The sequence below is a fragment of the Parasteatoda tepidariorum genome, chromosome 1, assembly GCF_982258835.1.
Source record: "Parasteatoda tepidariorum strain Cologne lab strain chromosome 1, Ptep-v5.0, whole genome shotgun sequence".
NCBI classification, from domain to species: Eukaryota; Metazoa; Arthropoda; class Arachnida; order Araneae; family Theridiidae; genus Parasteatoda; species Parasteatoda tepidariorum.
Window position 1 is genome coordinate 23,528,297 of NC_141755.1, and position 15,843 is coordinate 23,544,139.

The following is a 15,843-nucleotide window of genomic DNA, read 5'->3' on the forward strand; positions in this document are numbered from 1 at the left end:
ATAACAATCGGCAACATTTGACATCGAAAAGGAGACAAGAGGAAAAAAACTAGTCATCAAATTCCTTAGCATACAAACGAGGCATATGAAGGGTTATTTAAAAGAAATACAAACAAAAGATTCGTGATTAAAATATACAACTGCCGCCAGTGGAATGAAACTCGGCCTGAGAACAGCCTTGGCGCTCCCCGCGCCACAGATTTGTAGGGTTAGTGTAATAGAATCTCTGGTGCTAAGACTGTTCCTTTCCTTTATTCTGATTAATAAAACTGGCAACGTCTGTCAATTGTCAACCAACAAGATTTTGTCGTTTGAAATTTCGATTCTGAAATATATCTTTAAATTATTAGTAATGTTTGCTTGTATTTGAACATTATATTTAAATATATTCGAAACATGGAGTCTTCTGTTCGAGTAGCAGTAAGGTAAGAAAATTTTTTCCTATTTCTTAAGTAATTTTGAAAAAAAAAAAAAAAAATAATATCCTCTGCTTAAAATATACTGTATTAATATTAATCATTTGTGTTTATTTTTCATTATATTTTTATCATATTTTTCTTAATTATAAATTGAAATTTACTTTACATCTGCGTAAATATGTGCATTTGATTACGAAAAAAAGCGAAAATTAGTTGATTCTCTATTTCAATGTTAACCTTAATATTTTTTATTTTATTTTAATGAATGACTAACGAAATGCTAAACTAAATTTCCCTTGAATTTTAATGAACGAAATAATGTTCTTCAGTCCGCGTTTGTATATTTAACTGCCAATCAATCAAATGTGAAAATGAACCATTAAACGTTTTTGTACCATTGACTAAATAGCATTAACTGAGAAGAAAACAAATAGTTTTCTTACGCACATTGAGAATCCATATTTCTGTATATTATGTACATTTTAATACATAGTATTTATATTATGTGTCATATGTGTTTACTACTAGGTAGAGTTGCAAACATTCGGATTATTTCTATTAACCCTTTTCTTCCCAATTATTTGTTCATAATATTTTACTATATTTAAAGTCTTGTTTTCCTGGAAGCCCCCAAATGTACCCATTCAACAATTAAAAAAAATTTAAATAAATGCTGTTTATCTGTTTCAGAATTTCTTTTTTAAAATTTGTTATTTTAATCGTTGGGCAGGCAAATTTATTTATTTCATTTAATTCATAAATTAAAATTGCTATAATTCATTAAAATATTAACATCAACCTTCAAAAAATCAGAAATATATACTAAGTAAACAAAATAGAGTTTTTCAAGTAGGCCTGTTGTAATCCGTTTCACATACACTTGTTTTGTTATTACATTCTACATTTACACATTCTCTTTTTTGTGTCATTCATATTGGCAAATTCGGTCCATTCTTAAAGTACACAAGAAAAAATAAAATAAACGTTTACAAAATAGAACACAGACGTAGGACTGATTCTGAGTGTCGTATAAACTATATATTTTACATTAAAATGAATAGGAATGAATTGGGACCACACTAAAATGTCGTATGAACGATGCTTCATTGTATATATGTATATCTATACACATATTATATATATACTATTCATATATCTATATACATATACACATATATATTATGCATGAATATATATATATATTAGAATGAGAAGAGAAAACTCTTACCAATAGGAAAAATGAGTCATATTATATTGAGGACCACAACTTCACTATAACATGTAAGCCATAATCTCTTATAGCTTTCTAAAAACTTGTTAAATTCACCAACAAAATTCAGCTTGTCTAATTTTTATCTTGTAGCTAATTTTTATTTGCTCTAAAATATACCATGTAATAGTTTTAGTACTTTTCTGATAGTTCGGGTCAGGGTTGGCAGGTTTTTGGCATGTGACAGTTTTTGACAGTTTAAACCATGGTTTAAACCGTCACGTCAAAAACCTCACTGTCAAAAATGTCGAAAATGTCAAAAACCTATATTTATATGTGAAATTTAATTAATACATAAAATTTATATATTTTTTATAAAGGATAGTGTTTCTAAATATGTTCTAGAAAAAATAAATTTAAAATTTTGAAGAAACACTTATATTTTGAATAGTAACCAAAATCTTGTACTTTTGAAAACTCACATCTTTTGTAGTATTATGTATTCATTTTCATGTGTTATTGAAAATCTGCAGTGATATTATTAAGAAATTTATTTATAACCAAATTTAGTGTATAGTATAGATTATACTAAAAATTAGACATTTTTAAAGATAAACATTAGCAGTTTTTTACATTAGACATCTTCTTTTAAAGAAAAATCTTTTTAATATTCTTTTAAATCTTCTTAATAATCTTTTTAACATAAGACAATACAAATTTAAGTGCTTTCTGTTAAATACACAGAGTAGTTAGTGTCGATTTACAGTATATTCAGCCTATTCATTTACTATGCTGAAAATTTAGTTTTTTCAAATACTTGTGAATTTCATTTTGCTGAATACGATATAGTTTTGTTGAATATCTAAATATTCAGCTGTTGATATGCATTATTTGATATATGCATTAGATTTATGCAAGATATGCATTATTTGTATTCTTAATACAAGTGGAGAAAAAAAAATTAAGAGATAAAAATTGTTTTAAAATGATAAGTGTAATAATTATAAATATATATAATAAACAATATGAATTATATTTATCATTATTCATAAATATAACTACTTTTAAATTCAAATGAACACACTGGATAATAAAGATATCCGGTAAAACATTAAAAAAAATTTTTTATACACTTGTATCAAGTTTGTATTTATACAACATAACTTGTAAGTTCCTTATAAATATTAGTTATATGTTCCTTATATGTCAAGAATGCATAGTAATAAACTTTTAATTTTCTTAAGTATCAAAAAAAAATTTTTTAAATATAAATATTTAAGCAATTTTTGTGCAAAATTTTTCTGCACATGCATTTGAATATAAATTTCTGAGATTTTAAATCTGTTATTTTACCTTAATTTTAATTAAAAAATATTTTAAAACCTGCTGATTACCTATAGTATAATTAAATTTCAATGTAATGCATGGCAACTGTTGGTAGTTTTGAAGTTTATATATTTTCTTGGCAAACTTCAGTTTTTGACATTTTTGACGGGTTTTTGACGGTTTAAACCAGTATTATACCCTTGTCATGTGAAAAACCATTTTTTGACGTCAAAAACCCAACCCTGGTTCGGGTCAAGTGCAAGCTAATTCAATTAGGTATTTATTTATTTGTTTGTAAGCGTAAGGCAAATAGGTATTAAAAAAATCATAAATAAAAAGATTTTGCATTGCACCTGCCAGACCAAAAAGCACTAAAGTTAATAGAAATGAAGTGTTAAGCAGTTAATTTTTGATAGTTTTTTTTGCATCATACTCAGGGGTCTGTCCAGGCCGAATTTACTACCGTTTAGCGGCACCTTCACAAATTCAACTTTAGGAAAAACGGTAGTTTCACAAAATACTTTTTCTTAAAATTTTATTTTTGTATCCCTCCAGAAACGATAAAGCCATATTTTTGTGTTGATTTTTTACTATAATTTTTAATTTTTCACAAATTATGTCTAAATTTTCACAAAATAGGTACCTCTCTGAAAAACCTAGACAGACCCCTGATACTTTCTATTCTTGCTTCTAAGTACCTTTCAAAATTTAAACGAGCAAAATGCAATAACATAAAGTTGAAGACTTAAAATGTTGTTTAGGATTTTAGAATATGAGACTTAGGGAGATATTTACTTTTAGTTTTTAAACAACCACTCTAACACGTACTTAATTTTTGCCAGAATCCGTCCGCAGATATCAAGTGAAGTTTTTGATATGTGCCATGTTTGCACATCTGTGACACCAGGGGAGCCACAAGTGTGGTTGGGAAACGATAAAGCCTTTACTTTTGATCATGTCTACAATATGACTACTACCCAAGAAAGTGTGTATCTTACCTGCATTCAAGACTTGATTGAAGGGTTTGTATTCAGATCTTATTATTATTTAATTATTTATTTGCATTTAGGATTGCTTAATTTTTCATGTCAGCTTAAGATATGCGTATTATTAAATTTACATGATTAAAATTTAAAATGTTTTTGTTTTTTTGTAATTAAAATCAGTTTTATAATAGATTGTTCTTCTCAGAAAGCTATGAATTTGAAACATGTTTATCTTTGTTTTTTTTTTTCCTTTGACATTTCGACTTCCCAAAACTTGAACAGTTGCTAAGCTGAATTAGAACTTGTATACAACTTCATACTAAGCTCTGTCTCATGTATTGCTGTACACATATTTTTTAATAAAACTGCACTAACTTTTGAATATCAATGACATAAGAGTGATAATTTTTGCTAATTCTGAAATTTAAAAAAAATACACATAAAGTATGCAAATAGATTGTGCTAAAATTTTGCTTCCTTAAGTTTTTTTACTTTTAATATTCTTCAATATGCTTTTAATTACTCAGATAGAAATATACTTTGTCATGCGTATTTCTAGCCAAAAGTAAATAAAAACCCATGAGCTATAACATCTTGGGTAACTTATATTTTAAAAGTATAAATTTTCATTATTCTCTAACTTCTCCACATTATTTTAATTATTTATGTATTTTTTTGAACAAATGGAAAATGCATGAGCTCTTAAATTTTATTCATGTCTGACCATTAATTATTTAATATTATAAATACAATTCTGTGTAATTTTTTTTACTGAAATTTAATTATAAATTTTTTTTCTCTAATTTATTTGCTATGATTCTCTTACATTGCATGCAAATCACGAACACTTGCAGGGAGATATTGCTTAAAATATAAATTTATTTCATTTTATTTTTAACTCTTATTGATAAAAAGAGATTTTTCTGAAAATAAAAATAAGATAATCAAATGTCAAAATTTTTTATTAAAGTTTATATTTTTTATTAAATCTGCTAGTAGTGGTCCTATTACGTTTGATAGCAAGGCCTTGCTTTATTCTCCGCAATGTACAGAATGAATATGCTTTATACAAGTGCGCTAAATTATTTTTTAAGTCAATAATTATTTTCCTTTGCAGAAATTTCTATTACTTCTAGTTGTATTATTTTTAAAATTAGAACATCTATTTTTCTATGTATACTCAAACATTTGTAGCTTGTTTAAATTAAAAAAAAGGAAAAAAAATTGTGGTTAAAAAGTTTTGTTGCTACCAAATTTCATTGTTTGTAAATCCTGAATTTTTAATTGTGAGGTTTGTGCTAACTAATGAAAATTGCATTTCAATTTTGCATCAGGCAGCATAATTATCTATCCCTGTAAAAATATCCGTTCACACTTCTTGAATGACTTGCAAAATTGATTTTTTTGGGTGAAACTTTCATAGTTTTGAATTAAAGTTTGAATTTGTATGATAATATAAAAAATGGGTATAGATTTCAGAGTTCAGATTTCATGAAATAAAAAAAATTTTGAAAGTGGAAAGTAATGTGATGCATATTAAGACCGTAGTTTGGTCAAGTATTTTTCTTCATACAATAAAATAATAAATAAATAAATCTGCAATACCACATTGTAGTGAAGTTTTCTTTAACAAAACTCATATTTCATTAGAGAGAGCATAAGGTTTTACCAATGTTTTGTTTTCTTAGGTTCTAAAAAGCTTTTGAGTTGGTTTACTGAGCACCCAGTTTTAGTTCATTACGAAAATAGAGTGAATTTTTTTTTCTTCTTAATTTTGTCTTACTTATTCTTTTTGGTTTTGATTACTTATCACTTATCATTTCTTTTAATTTATATATAATTTTAAGTTTGTGTTACAAAGACTTATCTTTTAACTACATTTATCTTTTACAGGTGTTTCCAAGGATATAATGCCACTATTCTCGCATATGGTCAGGTAAATGTCAATATATTATATCTTCAGATTTTTAATTATTTTTAACTGCTTGAAGGGTTTATAGTTTTCTTGGTTTTGGGATAAAAATATTTTTTCCTTATTCGTCCTGATTTTTAGCTTTTTTATGTGTTCAGAACAGAACTTTCACCTTTCCAAAATACAATTGGGGATTTTTTGAAAAATAGATTGTAGAATTGGAAGGTTTGAATCTTCGATCAAACTTCATTTTAAGTAAAGATCACAAAATTTAATTGTTTAAATTTAGGCTCTGTCTACTATACTTTACCTCAAGATTCATTGTTTAAACCTTTTTGATAATTAAGTCATTCTATGAAAAATTATCTCAATTAACAATTTTATTTTATCAAATTATTATGGCTAGGATTTAAAGGGTAGTATTTTCAACAAATGCAGTAACGAATTTTATAGGGTTGAAATCTTTTGTAGTTTCATAATTATTCATTCGTCTCTTTTATTTGACTTTAAAAATGATTGATTCCAATGAACAATATAGTAATTATATTTAGAGGTGTAATATTCTGGGTGAATAATTTAGAAGTTACTTGCAATTGTGACAAACTTTGGATGTTTTGTTGAATTTATTTATTATTTTATGCAATTTAAAAATAAAAATAATTTATTAATGCTTTATGGGAGATAAAAATAAAGCTAATATTTAGCTTAGTTATTTGCTAACTAAATTTCACTGAATAAAAAAGTTCAGAATGGCACTCTAAATAAATTTTAAATGCTTAAAATGGTCCTTAATTACATTTCATTCTAGGCATAAATTATTTTAAAAACTGATTATTCACATTATTTCTTTTTCTAAGAAAAAATAGTATATTTTATTCTCTTGCAGTAGAATTTGCCTTTATTACACTTAAGTGGGACAAATTATCCTCTTTTTAATTTTCCTTTTTTTAAAGTAGTTTACTATATGTATACATGCAAAATGTCCTGATTTATTTTGTTGATCCATTATGAAGCCTGTGCTTACATTTTGATGAATTGCATGGTAAATTTTGCATAGTTAGCAGTTTAGTTAAAATTTTACTTATTGAATGTTGTTCTTAATATACTTGAACATAACATTTTAATATATTTTTTTTTTTTTTGACGGATCTTTTCCCTCCTTGTTAGTCTTGCAAGGAAATTTTTCAAATCAGTTTTATTTTTCCCTTTATGTAATTTTTAATTTTCTGAATTAATTATTTTATTTTTCCTTTTCAGACTGGCTCTGGAAAAACCTATACTATGGGTACAGGTTTTGATGTCTCTACCTCTGAAGATGAAACTGGCGTAATACCTAGAGCTGTTAATCAGTTATTTAGTGGTATAGCCAAGTTACAAAATGATGCTCAAAACAAAAAAATTACTCCTCCAGAATTTAAAGTTACAGCACAGTTTATGGAGGTAGTATTGTTTCCTTCATATTTTTGTGAATTAATTTTTATGCCAGTTTTTTTTTTCTAATTTCAAACTATCCAGTACTTCATGTATAAATTAATGATTTAAAATCTGATAATATTTTCTAAAAAATACAAAATTTATTAAAGACGGAGGAATTTTCTTACCATGTAAGGTAGGGATGAGCAACCTGTTTAGACATTGTTCTTGCAAGGCTAATTTAAATGCTGTCCTTCAATAATAAGTGCAACTGATAGCCTTGCCATCGAAAATTTATTTGAGACACCTATATTTATAGCATAAGAAATAAATAAGTATTTTGTAACAAATTTTAAAAACTTTAAAAAAAAAAACCTTAGACAATAATATTAAAATTCCAAATTGTTGAGGTTCTAATACATGGCATCCAAAAAAAAAAATTATTTTTGTTTCAAGAAAACATTCTTTCACTAAAACAACTGTAGTTCAAATATAATTAAAAAATTATCGAAGTAATTTAAATGTAGTAAAAAATTTTTAGTAGGGAAAGCTTCTATTTAATTTTTTAAGGACAATTCTAAGTATTTTTTTTTAATTCAAATATATACATATTCTTTGTAAATACTTTGCATAGTTTAATTTTTATGGCAAATTCAGTGTTAAAGCTTTTAAATCATAAATCTGAATTTTGTTAATTAACTTATGCTCATAGCAAGAAATGTTTTATCTAGTAGCAAATTAACCTGAGTTAAAATGGATTTTTATTTATTAAGGTGGGATTGGGTTCACATCTAGTGGAAAAATTTGAATGATTAATTTTTATGTTTAGCAAGAGTTTTTTGCATTACGCTTTATTTACATAGAATTTTTTCTAATGATAAAATTTTTTTTATTAGCTCTACAATGAAGAGTTAATTGATCTACTTGATCCAGTTCAAGATAGAGAAGATAAAGTAAGCAAAATCTTATTTTCAATTTCTTCCATTTATTTTCACATGATGTTTTTGAACAAAACATTAACTTGGATTGTATAAAGTTATTTATATCAGTAAAGCTTTTATTGTTTTAACTTCTTCTGCCAGTATTATTTTGCAGTTTAAATTGTATAATAGACCTTTTGTAAAATATTTTGTGTTCTAGCCAAGTTTTTTTTCATTAAAATGTAAATATTATATTCTCTGAAAAAGCTGTTTTTGAAAGACTTTTCAATATGAGCCTTCTTTAAATTATTTAACCTCCTTCCAAAAGTGCCAACATCTATGGAACTCCCATAGTTTCTCTGGAATATGGGCACGTTTTTGTGAAATCTGGCAATTGTTACTGTAATTCGGGATTTTCCTTTTACATTTTTACAAAGTCTGACATTTATCCTTTCTAGGTGAAAATCTTGAAAGATAGCTATGCTACTATATAAGATATGAAGAACCCTACTATTTTGTTTTAGGAGACACTAAAAATAATTTGTGTCATTTCACATGCGAATTACGAAAAAGGCATAGATCACAGATAAAACCTATTTAAATCTGATTTTATTTTCATACGCAGGAGTAAGTAGATGCAGCGAGATTGATGCCTAAGCAGTTTACATTGTTCTCAGCTGTGAGAATTATTCCTGAAAGAGGACATATTTATCGATCGATCATGAATATAATGACATGAACTGATTATTAGTTCTTGTCTTCCTGTAGTAAGGTTTACAAGAGTATAGTGTGTAATTTTGACCATTAGATATGGCAGGAAAGAAGGTTAATAAAAAGTATTCAATTTCTATTAGGGAGAGTTTTTCCGAGTTTTATATCCTCTAAAAAGGTAATTACGCATTTTGAACTTATTGCATGATGAACTATTCAATCCTGCCATGAGGAAGAGTTTTAACAGCATATTTGAAGTTACAAAAAAATGTTGAACTGTAAAAAAAAAATGCTCGAGATGAAATTTTTATATTTTTTAAAGTTGATTATAAAATTATTGGAATAGAGGCATTATTCTCTAATTTTATATCTGGATTCATGTATGTATTGAAAATTGTAAATTAAGTTGTTACAGGGATGAGATTTTTTCGCTTAGTAGTGGATTTCACTTTTTTTTGTTTTTTCTCTTGAATTTCAGCCTTTTTATCAAAAACTCCGATTCTCTAAAAGTTTTGGTTTTCTTTTAAATATTCCGCTTTTTCTGAAAATTCAGTCATTGGAGTAAAATGATCTTTATTTCCAATTTGCAAAGATGAACAGAAAATTCATACTACGTAGCTGCCAACCGTTCCACATTTTTACTTATTTCAGCTATTTTCTCCCCTTTAACTCTCAGAAAAATAGATTTTCCGTATTTTTACCCTCCCACTAGTTGTATTTTCGTAATTCGGACGTTGCTGCTTCTTGTTTGCTGGCGCAAAAGTAGACGAAGTAATAATGAAAGAAAAAAAAACAGCGGTGGACTTGCCAATAAAATATTTATTTGCTCATTTAATTAATCTTGTAAATTTTTATTATTCTGGTTAAACAAAAACAATACAAACAAGTCTTTTAGAAATCCCAAGTCCAGAATCTGCTAACATCTCGATTCTTATTCACGTGATTTTAATATCAAACATCGATCTTCATATTTACCTGATTTAAAAGTTGTGCACTGCAATTCTTATTCGCACAATTTAAATATAGTACATTGCGATTCCTATTTGCGAGATTTAAAATTCCAATATCCCGAATTTAGTATTAAACATTGATTTTCCAAACATCAAACATTGTTTTACACTTAATTTTATCTGCTCCTATTCCTCTTGGCCTAATAGAAATAGTGCCCTAAATCTATAAATTTCTATTTGTTTATTTTCTGCATTCAGAATGCTCATATTGTAATGTGATTTTTAAACTTAATATAAATAAAATGTTAGATCTGTATTTTTTATTTTCTTTACTTGTTTTTAATTAGAACAAAAAATCTGGAGTTAAAATACATGAGGATGCAGATGGGCAAATAATAACTGTTGGTCTGACTTCTCGAGCAGTTTCTACAGCCAGTGAAGTGAGCATTTTTCTCTCTTAATATTTGATAATTCACTTATACAATTATTTAAGATTATTATTAAAACTTATGAAATTTCATATAAAATTGTTTGTCAAAGCTGTTTTACGTATAAAAAACCCAAAAAGAGCTATATTTTAAGCACCCTACGCTTGATGCAAAGTGAACATTTTTAAAAATCATCATTATCCACCAAGGATGAAAATCAATGAATAATTTTCGATTTTTGCAAATTTTTATGAGTCTAGAAAATACACTATTGAAGTAACTTTTTAAATATTTAAAAAAAATAGAGTTCACAAATGCTTTTCATTTTAAAAAATTCGGATTTTTCTTCAAATTAAAAGCATTTTTAGAATCAGCACAGAGGACTTTGACTAAAGATTGGCAAAACTTAACCTAATATACATATATACCTGTTACTAAATAATAACAGTAATGATAATAACACATTATTTTCTAGAATTTTTTTTTTTTAATGAGACTGCTGAGCCTTTGAAAAATAGCTTTAATTATTTGAACCGAAATAGGTTTTATTTATCTGAATTATTATTTTTTTAATGATTATAATGAACTGATTTTATTTTCTCAGATATTTTGTTTAATTTTAATTTTCCTGGCCAACGAAAAAAGGTAGATTGTTCTATATAATACATTGAATAAAGTATTACATTTCTTTTTTCTTTCTATATTAATTGGTTGATTTAAATGTTCTTTTCTTTTAAACAATGTTTCATCAAGCAAATTTGTACTGGGCTTTCTGTTTGAGGGAAGGTGTAAAAAAATTGTAACCTTTTTTTTTTAATCAGTTAAAGTGTTCTATGTAATTTCTTTTTATATATTTCAACTTATTTCTTTCTTTGAACTTCATTTCAAGACAATTTCATTTTACAAATGTGTTTTTTTATTTACTTTTTTATTATTTTTTTTAGACTTTACAGTGCCTCAAAATAGGGGCATTATCCCGTACTACTGCCAGCACTAAGATGAATGTCCAGTCTTCTAGATCACATGCTATATTTACCTTGCACATAAAGCAACAAAGAGTTGTGCAGTTTGAGGTAAACTTTTTTGTTTTCAATGACCTTTCTCTTTATATTAATGAATGATTTAGTACTAAAGTTTTTTTTAATAAAAATATTCATGCCATGCAAATTCCCATTTGTGGACGTCTGTTTATCTATTTTTTAGTCTAGTGATCCGTAACTTTGGTGGGAAAAATAATCTATTACTAAGAGCTAAACATTAATGGTGTTTGAAAAGAATATCGGCTGATATGATTTGTTTCACTTTAAATTACAGATGTTTTCATTTAAAAATCTACTCAATTCTGTTCCTAGTTTTACTTATATATATATATACTTATTTTTTATCGTTAGATTGATATACTTTTGGAGTTTTTAAATAGCTTGCTTTTTAATGTTATTTTATTTTGATCTTCTGTGCTACGAATTCTTTATCATAAGGAAAAAAAAGAGAGGTGTTAATTGAAATAGACTTTGAAAACAGTTAGAAAATTTCTTATAAATTAAGTAGTTTTTTTTTTTTTTGTAATTGATTTTTGATTGTTGAATTGAAGGGCAAGGAATCATGCATTGGCTATTCAACGATATTTGGCCCCATAGACCTCCAGCAATGCATCCTTAGTGTAGCATTATATATATTATAATAGCAAACATATTTATAATAGCTGTTTCGATTGGTAAATCTTTGTTCACAAAATTATCTAATATTCTTTGCTGCTAAAAGAAATATAATTTATTTGAAAAGATTACTCATTTCTGGAGACCCAGGGAAGACACTAGGCTTTCAAAATCCCGGGTCCCTGGGACCCATGACTTTTAAAAAACTGGGTCCTTTTGAAAAAAAAATGGGTCCTTTACATAAATTTTTAAACAAATATAATCTTTCTGAAAAATACTTAATAGATTATTAGTACATGAATTATAACAATTATAATGCTGTAATATGCTAATATTGAAATATAATAGAAAAATAAAATAAAACAAAATCTAAATTTATGTAAAATATTTTTATTAGTGTGCTTCCCTCTCTACTTATTTACACTGCTTCCCCCTCTACGTATTTTACAAGACTGAAATATCTTATGTGCTCTTATAATTACATCTTGGGAATTTGACATATCTGGCCCTTCAAGTGTAATCATCATTAATGTTTTCAGTTTTCCTTCAGATATCCTATTTCGAGCACATGTCTTTATTCTTTTCATGGCTGAAAAGCCTCTCTCAGCATCAGCTGATGAAATTGGCAATACTGAAGCTATCTTTGCTAATTTAGAAAATTCTGGAAATTCATCACTATACTGTTTGATGAAGATTCTAAGAAAGTCTTTCATACTCATAGATTTAAAGTTTAATACGATCTGTTTAAAATACTGAAAGTTATTTTTAAGTTTATCACCAGAAATCAATTCTCCAAATGTTCTAATCAATAAATCAATATCCTCTGACCCATAATTCAGTAATTCCTCTGAATTCGTTGGATAATTAAACGGGTTTAACATCGAATCTAGTGATTTTAATACATCTAATGACTCCGCTGGGAAACAAAACTTTAAATTACCTACAACTTCAGATATAAAATTAGACTTAAAATGTTCATTTAAAGTTTGCTTTCCAAGTTTTATATTCTGATAAACAACATCATCTTCATCATTAGTACAATTTTCAATATAATTATTTTCATGCTCCCCCTTATTACCTTTAAGATTCTCTAAAACACTTATACAACTGGATACCATTACATTCACCTTAGAGAAAATCACATTTTGATGCTGAAATAATACATTTAATTTTTTTACTGGCTCTAAAACGTCCAGTATGATCGCAAGTAAAAATGGGAAATTGGCATTCTTTATTTTTGACAACAAACCTTTTGCTTTTACAGAGTTTAAATCGTTCTTTTTTTCGGCGATATGCTCAAGTGCCTCTACAATGGACCCAAAGCACTGTATTACAGCGCTCACCGCTTCATACAAGCTCAGCCATCGAACATTTTTGGGTTCTTTCAATTTTATTTCCGATATTTCATTTATTTGAAAAATTTGACTTAGCACAGATTCTCTGACAGGACTATCATCGAAAAAATGGTAAAGTTGCTGCAAAGTATTCTCCAGGTCTTTAGTCTGTTTAATATTTTTCGCTGCTTGTGACAAGGCCAAAGAAACCCTGTGAGCAGAACAGTGAATTTGCAGCAAATGCGTTGCACCAGCAGTCTTTAATCGCACACCAACACCTCCTTTACAGCCAGTCATTACTGCTGCACCATCAGTGCCAAGACCAACAATTTTATTTAAATCAATGTTTAATTTTTCCATTGTAGATTTTAAAGAATTGACAATTTTATCAGCCTTTCCATCATTTATGTTTAATATGTCCACAAACGCGGTTTTACCATACCCATCTTCATCTATGTAAGTTAAATACACAATAAGTTTTTTAAAATTTGAAACGTCACACGACTCATCACAAATAATTCCGAAAAAAGATGATGGTTTAAATTTCTGTATCAAAAGTTCCTCAATAGCTTGGGCGGATGCTGATGTCATATCAGAGATAGACTGTTTAGATTGGTAAGTACTAGTCTGAAAATTCACCCCATTCATTTTCTGAAATAAAAAAATATATATGAATATTTAAAAAAAAGGGGGGTTTTAAAATTATTTTATCCAAACATGTGTCGTAATAAATATAAAACAATCAAAATAATAAAAAAATTTTTTAAGTGTAAGTGAAAAAAAAAAATTCTATTAATAAAAAAATTACAATTCTAAAATTGAATTATATATTTTGCAGTGTACAAAAAAATAATTAACTTTAAATTTCTTATTCATTGTAGTCAATTTATTAAAATTTAATCTAATTCATAAGTAGTTGCAAACCAATTATTGACTTTTTTTTAAAAAAACAACTTTTTTTTAATCACAAAAATAAAATGACATAATTCATTTCTTAGAGGAATAAAACTATTATAAGTTTTTTTAATCAATTATTTTATTTAAACTATCATTAAATGATGTAATCTACACAGAATCTATAAGCACTACAACGAAGATAAAAACGGTAAAACCATCAACCTATCAATAAATCCCACGAAACTAAAATTCAAACTTTTTATAGAGAAATCTTAGCTAGAATAATCATACGCATTACAGAGAAGAAAAGATGGTGAGATTCCATTCTTATTTAAGTATTATAAATGATCGGCCCCTTTAATGAATCCCACAAAAATAAAATTCAAAGTTTTTATAGAGAACTTTTAGCGAGAATGAAAATACAAATCACGTGTAAGACAAAATGGCGCAATTCCTTTATTTAATTATTGTAAACGATTTGCCCTTTTTAAAAAATCCCACAAAAAAAAAATCCAAAGTTTTATAGCGAAATCGTAGGGAGAAAACAAATACGCATTACAGCAAAGACAAAATGGCACAATTCGATTCTTATTTATTGTAAACGACCGGCCCAATCAATAAACCGAACAAAAAAAAAACTCAAAAATTAATAAAAATACGCATTACAGAGAAGACAAAATAGTGAAACTATGTTCTTTTATAATTAATTATTTTTGAAAACTATCTTTCTGTTTTTTTTTATAAGGAAACCCTAAAAGAGAAAAAGTGGCGCTTATTTGAATAATTGAAAGCTGAATTCCGTATCACGGCCTGTGGTGCGGAAATACAAAAATAATTAATATTTATAGCATTAAATAAAATATATCCTATTACACTTTTCTAATTTATACTTAAAATGACCATTTAAGTTAATATTTAAAAAAGAAATTTGACATGTGGTCACGACTCAAACCGTATAATACGGCCCTTGCGTAACTGTTATTTAATTACTTGTATAAACATAAAAATTTTTGTAAATTATAATTCTTTAATAATTAAAATAAAAGCAATTCAATTAATGCGGGGAACTTAGCTTCTGCTATTTCTTCTTTAGCCATCCAATAGACCGTTCGCATTTGTGAATAATCTTGAACACAATTAGCAATTTGTTTTTCAGATGACACTTTAAAAGACCGTTGCTGTTCTAATATATTAAGAGCATGTAAATGATGAGCAGAAGAGTCTTTTCCCGATGTGTCAATATGCCGGACTAGTGCGCTACGTTGAAAATTCTCACAGCCAGTGGTGAATGCATTTTTTATTCGTGCCTTGCGGCATATATCACAAAACATTTTACCATTTTCGTAGACTAACCAATTAAATTCAGTTTTCCACCTAATATTAAAGTTACGTACTTTAGGCATCGTTTAATTATTGCACATGTATTAATTATAAAACAAAATTAAAAGTTTGGATGCGTAGGTCAGGTCATTAAAAATGTTTGACTCTAACTGAACTAAAAGTAACATATAGCTTAATATAACGGTGCGTAAGTACCTCCTTCGAAAATAAAGGGTAAGGGGCCACTAAAAATGTGATTGCATGACGTAGGTATTAAATAACCAATCAACCCTAATCTTCTACGTGTGTACTATGATATTTTGAAAATAAACCCCTTCAATTTTTCCCACCCCTTCAACCTC

The 15,843-nt window shown here is 27.1% G+C and overlaps 1 protein-coding gene across 3 annotated transcripts in view; it reads left to right on the top strand.

Annotated features, from left to right (window-relative positions):
* Positions 1-211: 211 nt before the first annotated feature.
* Positions 212-15,843, top strand: part of Klp31E (kinesin-like protein 31E) — a 77,610-nt gene continuing 61,978 nt past the window's right edge. For all 3 annotated transcript variants that reach the window (XM_016075031.4, XM_016075033.4, XM_016075032.4), the window contains exons 1-7: positions 212-425; positions 3,798-3,977; positions 5,835-5,877; positions 7,111-7,293; positions 8,163-8,219; positions 10,195-10,287; positions 11,220-11,348. In XM_016075031.4, coding sequence (XP_015930517.1) covers positions 397-425; positions 3,798-3,977; positions 5,835-5,877; positions 7,111-7,293; positions 8,163-8,219; positions 10,195-10,287; positions 11,220-11,348 — 714 coding nt within the window. In that variant the 5' untranslated portion in view covers positions 212-396. The remainder of the gene's footprint in view (positions 426-3,797; positions 3,978-5,834; positions 5,878-7,110; positions 7,294-8,162; positions 8,220-10,194; positions 10,288-11,219; positions 11,349-15,843) is intronic.